The sequence below is a fragment of the Orbicella franksi genome, chromosome 14 (genome assembly GCF_964199315.1).
Source record: "Orbicella franksi chromosome 14, jaOrbFran1.1, whole genome shotgun sequence".
NCBI lineage: Eukaryota > Metazoa > Cnidaria > Anthozoa > Scleractinia > Merulinidae > Orbicella > Orbicella franksi.
The window spans coordinates 3,864,267-3,878,596 of NC_138158.1; the positions used below are offsets into that span (position 1 = coordinate 3,864,267).

General features: G+C 40.4%; 1 protein-coding gene across 1 annotated transcript; it reads right to left on the reverse strand.

The window, feature by feature from the left end:
• Position 1: 1 nt before the first annotated feature.
• LOC145468805 (uncharacterized) lies at positions 2 to 8,308 on the reverse strand. The gene is made up of 4 exons (XM_081452506.1): positions 7,915 to 8,308; positions 4,781 to 5,557; positions 2,129 to 2,225; positions 2 to 915 (listed from the first exon to the last, which is right to left on the reverse strand). The coding sequence occupies exons 1-4, from the start codon at positions 7,988 to 7,990 to the stop codon at positions 906 to 908; spliced, it is 960 nt and encodes a 319-aa protein (XP_081308632.1). The 5' UTR covers positions 7,991 to 8,308; the 3' UTR covers positions 2 to 905.
• Between the last annotated feature and the right edge of the window lie 6,022 nt (positions 8,309 to 14,330).

The window sequence follows — 14,330 nt, forward strand, 5'->3', positions numbered from 1 at the left end:
ATTGTTTGCAAACAAACTGTTCTCTTTATTGCATACATTTAAACGTAGAATCATACTTACATCCAAGGAAAATTAAGATAGTTTACATTTTTTTTGTTTCTCGAGAGAGAGAACCGGTTTGGTTACTTTCACTCTGTTATCTACTTTACCGAGACTGTTCAAAACGATCTGTCCCTTAAAACTAAGACGAATAATTCGTTAGCTTGTCTTTTTACATCCAAATTTACTTTATGATATTTTAAAGAAACAATACAGTCGAAAATACGTTCGTGTATTAAAAAAATGTAGTATGTATTTTCTTAGGTACTCACGGTGGAAAACGGGATATACTATCGAGAAATTAAAACGCCCTCTAAATATTATTCACGTTACTACGGTTCACAGTGAAACATGCATGGGTACTACCTAATTAATTTTTGACTACGCCCCCCCACCCCCGCGTAAACTTGGTATATAAAGGCAAATTTGCGCGAGAAAAAGGGGTAAAACTCGAGGGTTGAGCTAACAGACTCTCCCTACATGTCGTCTCGGAGAAGGAGGGTTTGATACAATTACACCCTTTCGAATTATTTTTCCTTCGCAAAATCGGTAGCGGGTTAGGGTTGAGCTTAAACTCATATTCTATTTTGAGAAGTAAACCTCGAGTTGCGCCTTACCTTACAATTACGCTGGTCAGGAAATTAAAATCGCCGATTTTGCAATATTGCGTTCTTTAGTGATACTTTTATAGTCTGTTAAAGTAAGTTGTAGATGAAGGGTTTTGACATCAAAGCGATACAACTTGTAGGGCGAAGACAATTGTAAAAGCGTACTTATTAGAGTAGCATCTTTCCATTTCTTGCTTGTGGTAACGCTTTGCTAAGCTACTCTACCACCTTCTCACGTCCATGTGTTTAATGAGTTCTTTATTTGATCCTGAAGAGCAAATAACAACAATGAGAAACAGTTTAAGACTCGGAGAGCGAAAGCAACGAACTTAGCTGGGCAGGGACTATAGCAAGGCTCGTATTGGCCCACCTGACGAGGATTCTTTTTGCACAATCATGTGCGGTGGACTGGAGAGAAGTTGAACCAAGGACTGCTGACTTAGGCCCGGTCCAAACGCCGCTCCACTCATGTGCCGAACCAAACTTGATTAAGTTCAACTTCAGAGCGACTTTCGAGCGACGGCTGGTTGAGACGGCGTACTTGCGTCGAACTTAATTCGGAAGCCGGTGGTAACAATTTTCGACGAGAAAATACGCGTTCTGAATTCAAGAACTCTGTCCAAATAGAAAAGCTGTGACTAACATTTCGCTGTTACAGCAATATTTAAGGAAGCAAATTCAAACTCAAGGTTCAGTGTTTGTGTTTAGACAGGTTTTCTCCCGGTTAATTCGACTTGTTAAAGGGAAATCGCATAACCTGGGTTATTATCACGAAGAAAAAGCAAAAAATGAATTTGAGCAAAAGAAACTCGCTTGTACAGTCCCGTTTCTCTTAAATCGAAGGTATATTTAATTTCGTTGTGTTTATTTTTAGTGACGACTTCGAGCTTCATGCATGACTGGTCACACCACTCAATTTTGAGCCAATCACGAGTCCCGTTATATGAAAAATACACCACAGTAATTTATGCATTAGGTTCGACCCATGAGGAGAACGCCGTATGAATCAGCTGCCGCTCCAACGTCGCATAGTTCGACAGACCCTGCCGAATTTAATATTGTTTGCCGCGCCAAACCTAACCTGCCGAACCAAACTGATTCAAACACCGCTCTTCTGCCGTACTTAACTCATCAGTTAGGTTCGGCGCATGAATAGAGCGGCGTTTGGAACGGGCCTTACTCGCGTGAAGAACTCAGTACTTCGCCAGCGCACGCGCAATACATGGATGTACACATGACATGTTGAAGTTGAGTTCGGAAAAACAGGCTCGATTCTAATAGGCTATCTCAGGTGTACTTGAATACCTCGGAATATTTCAGCGCGCTCCGATCCGTTTTCGGATGAGTTCGGGTCCGAGTCTTTGCCTTCAACAACCGCTGCATTTTGGCGCAAAGGTCAGTCACTTGAAAAGTGACCCGATGTAAAAGCGAGTGTGATGTTAATTCAAATGTCCTCAGACACTGATTGAAAAACACCTTACCTCTGAAACACGCAACAAATAGCCACTGTTATAATGATCATGCCCAGCACCATCACTCCTATAGCCACGGACAGCAGGATCAATATCACCTTACGATCTGTGAGGATGAAAAAACTCTTTAGTATTCCTAATACACCTACACTTGGAAACTGGTATGTTCAAGCATGGTTTAAAGACGTGAGAAAAGATGAGTTCGATAACTGGAACTTCGCGCGAATTTCACCCAGGATTTACTCAAAGAACGGTAGTAATTATGTGTTAAATGAGTTTATGCGGTGATAGTCGATTATCGAGCGGCTCAGCCTATCAGATTGTCCTGCAGTAAATAAGCTTAAATAGTAAATAAATAAATAAATAAATAATTACACAAACAAGATATAGGGTAAATAAAATTAAATAATTCAGTAAGCTCCAGTATTATACCTTTTCCTCTGATATCTGGTGAAAAGAATGGCTATATAACTGGTATTAAAGCTATCATTTTTTTATTTTGGATTAAATCATTTATAGCCGAGCAATTTGTAATCATGTGAACGTTCTCGTGCATTTTCTGTAATGGCGTTCCCATACAAGCTCTGTAATTAAACAAATACTTTTTTTAGCGTGAGGAGCTATAGATCTGAAATTTAATAGACATCAACTAGACATCATTGACTTTAGAACTGTTCATTTTGGTTTTGGATTGAATATTTTATAGCCGAGAAATTTGCAATAATGTGAACGTGCCCATACATTCTCTGTAATAACGTACCCATAAATACTCTGTAATTTAAAGTGCCACTAACCCAGCTTGAGTATTGAATCTGAAATTCAACAGACATCATCTCCGCATCATTGACTTTAAAACTGTCTTTTTTGTTCTTGGATTGATTTATACAAGCAAACACACAGCTTACCTAAATATGTGCTTCACCTTCTCGTAGCACGCGCGCGTAAGCCGTTTCCGGAGGAAAACCACGTGTCTGAAGTAAAGATCTCAGTTGTGTTTTTGGAAATTTAACAACTCGGATTTTTGTGACAGAAATCCGAGTTGTACATTAAGTGATGTTTACAACTCGGATTTTTGCGGTAGAAATCCGAGTTGTGGTTTTTGGAAATTACACAACTCGGATTTTTGTGGTAAAAATCCGAGTTGTTTATTTAGAAATTAGACAACTCGGATTTTTGTGGTAAAAATCCGAGTTGTGGTTTCTGGAAATTACACAAATCGAATTTTTGTGGTAAAAATCCGAGTTGCTTATTTAGAAATTAGAAAACTTGAATTTTTGTGGTAAAAATCCGAGTTGTACATTAGGCGATGTTTCTAAGTCGAATTTTTGCGGTAGAAATCCACGTTGTATGCTTAGAAAATTACAAAAAACAGATTTTGGTAACAAAATATTGAGTGAAAATTTGTAATCGAAAAAAAAATTGTTGATGTCCTATATGGGCCACCGTAGATTTATTTATAGCTGAGCAATTCGCAATTTTGTAAATGTTCTCTATGCGCAGTTGTTTAAGTGTAAATAATTGCGTGATGTTTTCTGGCCACGCTACTATAGCAGTGGAGTGTAGTATTGGTTTACCGTTCCGGAGTCACTGGTTCAAATCTGGTACAGAGAATTTTTTTCCTTTTTCTTTTTTTTTTATTTTTGCTAAGGATGAACAGTAGTTGGGTATATCTTTCTCCAAAACTCAGTCGCCGCACTTTATCTTTCAGTTCCATAGCGCGAGGTCGCCATGCATGAAGTAATCGTTCGGAAATTTATAACTGACAAAAAGAACAGCTGGTAAACAAAGTGGATCGGAACAGATTGCACAAAGCATTGAACTTATACAAGAAAATCTCTACCGCTAAAAATTTGTGTTTGTCCAGCGCATGCAGTATTGAAAATGTTGATACTCGTATCAGCAAATCTGACTTATAACCAAAATATAATGTCTTGACACGAAAACTAATTCTATACAGCTGCTGAGAAGCGGGATCGGTTCCAGCCGTCCAGTTAAATGAATTTTTAAGCATACTGACTATCCTCTTGACTTAGAAAGTCTAATGATCACCTCGTATTTCCATTTGCTGGCGGGAGCTATGTATAAAATAATCATTTCAAAATCGAAACTTCTGAGCTGTATCGATGCAATATTGCTTCTGTCAGGGAAAGATACTCTGGTCAACTTTGAGGCCAGATGCTTGACAATATCTTGTTTGTGCGGTTACCCGGGTTCGATAAATAAATAAATAAATAAATAAATAAATAAATAAATAAATAAATAAATAAATAAATAAATAAATAAATACTTAAATAAATGAACAAATAGGAATTTGCAGAGGCAGATCGCAAGGAAAGGCTCTTCGTCGACTGTTTCTTGCATCGAATTGGAATTTAGGAGTGCTTGTTTTAGTGGAGGGAGGAAACTGAACAGGAAAACCCTCAGGGCAAGGCGAGAAACAACAACGGACTCAATCCATATGTGACGCCACGTGCGAGACTCGAACCCGGTTCACACTGGGTGGAGGCAAGTGCTCTCACCACTGCACCTTCCCTACTACATAATTTTACTAATACTAAATAACATTATGAGCCAATCAGAGACGGCCATATTGTTGCCCATAACCTTTTTTATTCATGTCAGATGAAGTCGCTATGATGAGAAAAATGATAAAGTACGTACCATCATCATCATCGTCATCATCATCATCGCCTTTTCCTGCTCCTTGGTCTCCCTGATCCGAACCGCTGGATGAAGTGGGCATTGATGTTGGTTGTGACCTTGATGGGGTTATGGACTGAGAAATTGATTGTGACATAGATTGTGGAGGTACCGGTTGCGGTGTCGACATTGACATGAGCTCAGAGGTCGATGGTGTCACGGATGGTGACATGGATTGGGACATGGATTGCGACATCGATGATGACACTTGCGTTGACATCGATTGAGACATTTGTGGTGACATCGATTGAGACATTTGTGGTGACATCGATTGAGACATTTGTGGTGACATCGATTGAGACATTTGTGGTGACATCGATTGAGACACTTGCGTTGACATCGATTGAGACATTTGTGGTGTCGTTGATTGAGACGCTTGTGATGACATCGATTGAGACATTTGTGGTGTCGTTGATTGAGACACTTGCGTTGACATCGATTGAGACATTTGTGGTGTCGTTGATTGAGACACTTGCGTTGACATCGGAGACATTTGTGGTGTCGTTGATTGAGACACTTGAGTTGACATCGATGGAGACATTTGTGGTGTCGTTGATTGAGACACTTGCGTTGACATCGATGGAGACATTTGTGGTGTCGTTGATTGAGACACTTGCGTTGACATCGATGGAGACATTTGTGGTGTCATTGATTGAGACACTTGTGATGACATCGATTGAGACATGTGTTGTGACATGGATGATGTCATGGACTCCATTACTGATGTCGCCATCGAGGCTAAGAAATAGAAAAAAAAGAAATTAGTTTAGACCAGAACACCCGAAGGTTAACGCAACCAATCTTCTAATTTATAACTTCCGGTTGTGGTTAAACTTTTTACACTAAAATTCGTTTGGCCTGTAGTAGCCGTCTGCAGGCTACATTTCCTTGAGTTCAAAATTACATTTTTCTCATATCTATAGAACTATTAGATGTTTGGTATTATTGAACTCTGATCTAACGAAATATCTTCATCTTATAATATAAGCACTAGGCTTTTCGATCTATACTATTTAGCTTTTTTTCTGCAGAGCATATCATCTGTTTGCGCAATTTATCAATACTTTATTTTAAAAGAGTATCTGTATGTTACTTTTAAGAGACGATGTTCAAAACTGTGCCAAAACATCGACCAGAAAGAGGTTGGATTGTTATCCGTCGTCCGGCGAAAGACAGCTCTGTGCACGCATTGCGATCCTATAAAGCTAGCCAACAATGGCATCCATTACAGTACAGCCTCAATATTCGTTATGTCCGCGTGATAATCTAGAACGCCAAATGGCAGTGAAATTCGACAAATAAAAAAAACCGAGCTCAGATGACATGCTATTCAGAAAATTAGCCATGAAAGAGATTTGGTCGCATGCTGAAAACATGTAGCGACCAAACTCAAGCAACTTTAGCCAATTGCTATGACTGATCATATAGAATAAGTCTTAATTTTCGGCCGGTCTGGAATGGATGTGCATATATATGGCCGTTATTGTGGGACCTGTGGTTCGCTAGATACGCGGAAAAGTGGATAGTTCTTCCTTAGACCGTAATTACGTGGTTGGTGCAAAAGGAACGTGCTTTTGAAAACGCCAAGGGAATGAGAAGGCGAGGCTAACAAATGACTACATATTTGCTCAAGTTAAGCATTGTGTTATAAATGGCACTTGGAGCTGTCATCCCTAAAGAGGCCCAAATGTATGTATACAGTCTGATAAACAAGCCAGTCACGACATCACACGACAAATAATGCGGATGCAAATATGCAAATAACACGTTCTAAATACTGAAAGATGTTTTATCATTTAACAACATGTATTGTTCTTGTCTTATTTAACCTGGAAATTCGGCATTGTCATGGTGAGGAATAGCCTTTGAGGAAGTAGAAAGCAATATATTTATACAAAAGAATTGAAGTATCTAGCCGTGATTACTTAGGGTATTCATAGATGCCATGCTTAAAATTTTATTGGTGATATTGCAATTTATTGTTATTGCGGTCTGCACGAAAACCCAAAATGAGTGGCTCGTCTTGTCTTCCTCTAGATTAAATGAATTAAGAGTAAAATTCTTTATTAAACTGATCTTATTTTATAGTCTCCAATTGGCTTCAAAACTGACTTTGTTTCAGTTCATTTCGTAATGTTTTGCCGTTAGTTATATGGCGCAAAAAGGATGCCATATTTCTACACGAGGTCTGCAATATTATAGTACTATAAATTAACGATTCAAAAGCGGAAAATGCTGTATTTTTCCGTCTTGGAGGTTTTTAGCATCAAGTATAGTGTATACATCTTATAAGGATTTATAACAAGGTGACAAGTCCGAATCAAGTTCGTTAGCAAGCATTTCACTCCAAATTCTTCACTGAAGTAATCTGTCTACCAGTCTGTATTGGGTGTGTTTTCACAACTAATCAGTCTGCATGCAAGAATTAAAAGCGGCCAATAAATTTCCTCACTAACTACTACAACTAACTCTATCAGTTCAGTAAGGCAAGGTTTCGAAGTTTGGAGTTATCCAGCACGCCCTTTTCGCGAATGAGGCGATTTATGACAAAGAAAACCCCAGTTGCTCTGCTCGTGTGTGTGAATGGGTGTGTTTGGTGGAGAGGACATGTTTAAAAATTGCCTCGATTCAAGTGTTTGTCAGTATATTAAAGCAACTATCAAATCTAAAACACTTCAACTCGCTGCGACTTCTGGTTATTTTGCTTCGTCGCCGTTTCTCTCTATTGCATAACCTGACTCAACTGCGGGAGCGAAATTGTCCCTGTTTTACTATGCAGTAATGATGTTGGTTTAAAACGGACAACTGATATGTAATTACAGGTAGTCCGCGAGCGAAATACCTAAACAATCAGTTTATAATTTGCTGATTTGTTCCCATTCTTAAGATTATGAGGGATTACGTTTCCGCGAGTTAATCTTGGTTTGATCAAAGATTTCCATCTTCAACTTTTGAGACCAGTTGTCTAACACGATTCGTCAAGTCAACTTCAGGATGTTTCTCCGCGTTAAACAAGATCGAACCAACCAACTTTTTGATTGTTTGTTGCAGTGCGTGTAAAATACGTAGCAATAGAAACCACTTAATTTACTTACTAGACTGACTCAGGGCGCCTCCAGCCAGGAACACAACAAGAAAGATCGCCGGCATTCTCCTCGTGTTGGCAGACATGTTGCTTCTGTACTCTGAACGTTAAAAGCGCTGTTTGATATCAACTACGAGGAATTATCTTGTCTAGATATTCAGCGTGACGCCGCTAAATGTGGCCCGCGCCAATATAACATCCTTTAAATACAAGATAACCTTGCTGACGATATGGTTTGTGTTAATGTACCGTGACCATCTGGTTAACAAAAGAAAGAAAAAGAATTGTCATTAAGGCACTTAAAATAAAAAAAATATGACAGCAATGACGTTGGAGAACAACATTTGTTTAAGAGTTCCGTTTAAGCCGTGTTCCTCGTGCCTGATCAAAAGTGTTTGACCAAAACAGACAATTTCACTGAATTCAGAGTCTTTCTAAAACCCTCGGACACGCAACCTAACTCGCTAATGTTCACTTTGTTATTATAGTTTTTTTTGTTAGTTGTTGATTTGTTCAAAACTTGCAAATGTTTGTGTTAGCACTTACTCAACATAACGTTTTAAGTCTGAGAGTGTTAGCCCAGATCTGTTTTCCGGTTGTAACATCAATAGATAGTCAAAGAGAGACGTACTGAGAACAGAGAGAATACTAAACTAGCGGATATTATAATGATGTACCACTAAGTTCTCATTACTAACTTTAAAATAAATGTATCGTAATCAGTAAGGAGAATTATAAACTGATCACTTAGTTCCATTTCAACAATTCTCTTTGTGTTCGTTACAAAGAAAACCCTCGCATACAAATGAATTCACGTAAAATTATTTCATTGAAACTAGCTTTATCTCTTGTTTCCACTTTGAGAATCCCCCTGCTCAGTTTAGCTTATGTTGGTGTTACGTATATGGTTTGTCTTACCATATTTGGAGTAAACATGTGCGTTCTAGTTCTATGTAGCTTACATGAAGTACGCATTAAACGAGTTGAGTTGCATTGCAAATGGCGTCTTGTCGTGCCATCCGTAACATGGTGTCAGAAGTGCTTTGTTGATCTTATGGCGAGCTGCAGCGCTCAAGATTACGTCTTCTGGTTGATATTCAGTCAAAGCAGTTACTGAAGCGAAACGAAGCGACAATTCCTTGATTTACGGTACGTACAGCGAATTTCAACATCGACCACGTGCGTTGAAACCCAGCGAAACGATGTCAGACACCAAACAAGATCCTCCACCACCAGCTCCACCGCAAGCTCCACAGCCTACTCCGCCGCCTCAAGTCCTCAGTTTTCCTTCAAATTTTCCAGTACCAAGCGCTATGGTTTGTCGTGGAGATATCACGAGCAACTGGGAATTTTTTAAGCAACAATGGCAAGATTATGAGGTAGCAACGGGTTTGGATCAGAAGAGTCAATCGATCCGATTAGCAACCTTCCGTTCTGTTATGGGAAAGGAGTGTCTGCAAATTTTCCTGAATCTGAATTTTGGCACCGAAGTACTGACGATAACTTCAGCATTGAAGGCGCTGGAAAACTATTTCCTACCAAAGAGAAATGTCGTCTATGAGAGGTATGTCTTTAACTCTTGCATTCAAGTACCCGAAGAAACTGTTGATTGCTATGTCAATAGATTAAGAAAACTCGCAGCATCGTGTCAGTTTGGAGCACTTGCAGAAGAAATGATACGTGACAGGCTAGTTATTGGAATACAAGATAAGGGTACAAAAGCTAGATTGCTCAGAGAGAAAGATTTGTCTTTGGATAAAGCTCTTGACATGTGTAAATCAAGTGAAATAACGAATAAGCAGCTAAAGTCGATTCAAAAGGATGAGAAACAAAACAATGAGGAACTGAACTTAGTTCATGTGAAGCGTAAACCGATGCAAGGCAAGATGCCTCCTCATCCGAAGAAACCACCAAATCCAAAGAAACCTCACAAAAAATGGAAATGTAAATATTGTGGCCAACAAAAGAAGCATGCCAAGCAGACAGAATGTCCAGCTTATGGTCAACAATGTCGCAATTGTAAAAGAATGAACCACTTCGCCAAAGTGTGTCAGGCAGGCAAAGAGAAGGTTCATGTCGCTGAAGTGGCAGAAGGTTTTGAGTCTGAGGAATCATTATTGAAGATAGAAGAAATTACTGCAATTAATGGTAGTGGTAAACAGTTGACATCCAGTATTACCTTTGTGATAGAAGAGCAGTACAAAGAGCAATTAGTATGTCAGTTGGACACTGGTGCAACTTGTAATGTGATCAGTCACAGAAATCTAGTTCAGCTGTTGCAGAATGGTGATCCCCCCTTGTCTAAGTCCAATGCCCAGCTAAAGCTATTTGATGGTAGCTTGATGAAGCCTGTAGGTGAGACCACACTCACAGCAGAGAGAAGGGGCAAGCGTCTGGACCTGAGATTCCAAGTTGTTGAGAGTTCTAACAAACCCCTCTTATCGGCTGAGGCTTGTGAGCAGTTGGGACTTCTCAAAGTGGATATAGATCCTGAAGAGTCCATTCATGTCCTGAAAAGCAGTAGTAACCTGACCAGAGATCAGATTCTTGTTCAGTACAAAGATGTTTTTGAAGGGTTAGGCCATATTGGTGATACAACCATTATCACAGACCCCAGCGTAAAACCAGTGCAGCATTCTCCGCGCCGAGTGCCAGTTCCCCTGCGTGATAAGGTCAAGGCCAAACTTGATGATCTGGAAAGGAAAGGAATCGTGGAGAAAGTCACAGTACCGACTGACTGGATTAGCAGTATGGTGGTTGTCACAACACCAAATAAGATTAGGATTTGTTTGGATCCTAAAGATCTTAACAAGGCAGTCATCCGTCCAAAGTACCAAATGCCTACTCTAGATGAGTTGTTGCCCAAGCTTAGCAATGCCAAAGTGTTTAGTACCTTAGATGCTAAAGATGGGTTTTACCAGGTTGGATTAGATGAGAGCAGCAGTCTCAAGACAACATTCTGGACTCCCTTTGGGCGTTACAAGTATTTGAGGCTACCCTTTGGTATCAACCTGGCTCCAGAAGAGTTCGAATGCAAATTGCATGAGAAGCTTGATAGTCTTCCCGGTGTAGAAGTGATAAGAGATGACATATTGGTCATGGGCTATGGAGAGAATGATGAAGAAGCAAATCGAAATCATGATGAGAACTTGATTCGTCTGCTAGAGCAAGCTCGAAAAGCCAATCTGCGTCTAAACAGCAGCAAGTTGAACCTCAAGAAGTCTGAAGTCAGATTCATGGGACACTTGATCACCAAAGATGGGTTACAGCCAGATCCTGAGAAAGTGAAGGCAGTTCAGGAAATGCCGAGGCCTACATCCAAGAAGGAACTCCTGAGTCTCTTAGGATTCGTTAATTACTTGGCAAAGTTTCTCCCTAGGTTATCAGAGGTCGCCCAGCCACTGAGAGAGATGACAGCAAAGGATGCAAAGTTCATCTGGTCCCAGCATCATGAGACAGCATTCCAGGAAGTGCGAGAGCTTGTAGTCAAACACCCTGTGCTCAAGTATTATGACCTTCAAGAAGAAGTCACAGTGCAATGTGATGCGAGTGAATACGGGTTAGGAGCAGCTTTATTACAAAAAGGCCAGCCAGTTGCTTTTGCTTCACGGTCCCTATCACAGACTGAGAGGCAATACGCTCAAATCGAGAAAGAGTGTTTAGCGATTGTCTTCTCCTGCGAAAGGTTCAGTCAATACCTCGCCGGTCGTAAAAAGATAACAGTTGAGTCAGATCACAAACCCTTACAGTCCATTTTCCAGAAGTCAATCCTCTCTGCTCCATGTCGACTACAAAGAATGATGTTAAGGCTACAGCGCTTTAACCTAGAGGTTAAGTACAAGCCAGGTGCACAGATGTATGTTGCCGATCACTTGTCTCGAGCCTCGCTTGCTGTCAAGAAGGAGATGACAGACAACTTTCAAGTTTTCGCTCTTGAACTTGAAACACTTACTCCCTTTGATTCCATCAAAGTGGCTCCAGAAAGGTTAACTCAGCTGCAGAAGTGCACAGCACAAGACCTCGTCTTAGAGAGCCTGAAGACCACTGTTCTAACAGGATGGCCTGAGAGAAGAGAGCAATGCCCAGTACAAGTTCGTGACTACTGGAACTACAGAGAAGAGATTTCACTCCACAATGGTATTCTATTTAAGAGTCAGAGAGTGATTGTCCCCAAAGCCATGAGGCCAGAGATGCTCTCAAGAATTCATTCAAGCCATCAAGGAGTCGCATCATGCCTAAGAAAGGCCAAAGACATCGTGTTCTGGCCTGGAATGAATTCAGAAGTCAAAGCCCTGGTTGAGAGATGTGCTGTCTGTGCCGAGTTTCAGGCTAGGAATGCTAGTCAGCCAATGCAGTCTCATCAACTTCCAGACAGACCTTGGAGTAAAGTGGCTACAGATTTGTTCACTGTTAGTGGAAAGAATTACCTCACAGTCGTTGACTATTACTCAGATTTTGTAGAAGTTAGTGAACTTGAAGATACCACCTCACGTGCAGTTATACAAGTACTCAAAGAACAATTCAGTAGACATGGAATCCCGGACACTGTTGTCTCAGACAACGGACCACAGTATAGCAGTCAAGAATTTCACGAGTTCTCACTCAGCTGGGAATTTAACCATGTGACATCATCACCACACTACCCAAAGTCAAATGGGAAAGCAGAGTCTTCAGTGAAGACAGTTAAACTGCTATTTAAGAAAGCGGACCGAGATGGGAAAGATCCATGGCTATCGCTACTAGACTACAGGAACACACCTACTGAAGGTATAGGTGACAGCCCCGCCCAGAGGCTTATGTCGCGCCGAACACGAACTCTCTTACCAACAGCGTCAAGCCTTCTCCGTCCCAAAGTAAGTCCACATTCTACAGAGAAATTAGAGCGGAAAAGGCAAAAGGCGAAGTTCTACCATGACCGTCATGTGAAGCAGTTACCTGAATTAGAGATTGGACAAGAAGTCAGAAGTGCACCCCTGCGAAAGAACCAAACGTGGAAACCAGCCACTTGTGTCGAGAAACTGTCAGACAGGTCATATGTAGTCCAAGCAGGCAGTGAGACCCTCCGAAGAAACAGGCAGTTTCTGAGGCCTGCAGCAGAATCCTCGACACCAGAAAAGCAAAGCACCAAGGTTAGCTCACATGAGTCAGGAGTAGATCACAAGGAGATACCTAGAGTACCTGAGTTACCTGCTATACCTACTAGGCCTGACAAAGATTCCTTGAATGAAACTGTTGCTGAAGAGACTAATGTTCCATTGTTAGCACCTCAGAAGACAAGAACCCGGACTGTTCGTCCCCCTTCAAGATTTAAAGATTTTGACATGAAGCGTTAAGCAAAGACTAGACTTTGAACACTTTAAGTTTGTTTTAGCAAGCTCGGATAAACTGATTTAGTTTGACATAGAACACTTTCAGAAACAAAGTGGATTTGTGTAAGTTTGTTTTAGGCTAGTTTTTGCCAGATATTTGTTTATTAGTTTTTCTTTTTTAAAGAAAGGGAGATGTTACGTATATGGTTTGTCTTACCATATTTGGAGTAAACATGTGCGTTCTAGTTCTATGTAGCTTACATGAAGTACGCATTAAACGAGTTGAGTTGCATTGCAAATGGCGTCTTGTCGTGCCATCCGTAACAGTTGGTATACAAAAAACGTTTAAGAAAGGTTTGAAAGGTTCTTTTCTAACTTGTTCACACTCTGAAAGACACTTTGACTTTGATCCGGTTAATGAAGAACAGCACGTCCGTTTAACGCAAATGGATTGCGTAAAATTCCGTTATGTAAACTGCAGCATCGCACTCCATTTCACATCACGTTCCATTTCTCACCTAACTTCATTTTAATTTTCAGTGAAGCTTGCAATCATAAGCAAAATGACGTCGTGTCGCTTAGTCCTTTAGACTTGTTCGACCACCCAAGTGAATAACAGAAAGCTTAAAACTTCAGCTTGTAACAAGTCGGAGAACAAATAATTCTACACCACGAACGTTCCGCTCACTAGCGGTCATTTGAATATTGTGGTGACACTAGAGGTTTCCTTCAGAAAACCCTCGCATACAAATGAATTCACGTAAAATTATTTCATTGAAACTAGCTTTGTCTCTTGTTTCCACTTTGAGAATCTCCCTGCTAAGTTTAGCTTATGTTGGTATGCAAAAAACGTTTTAGAAAGGTTTGAAAGGTTCTTAACTTATAAACACTCTGAAAGACGCTGACTTTTGATCCGGTTAATCAAGAACAGCACGTCCGTTTAACGCAAATGGATTGCGTAAAATTCCGCTATGTAAACTGCGGCATCGCGCTCCATTTCACATCACGCTCCATTTCTCACCTAACTTCATTTTAATTTTCAGTGAAGCTTGCAGTCATAAGCAAAACGTCGTCCTTTGGACTTGTACGACCACCCAAGTGAAAAACAGAAAGCTTG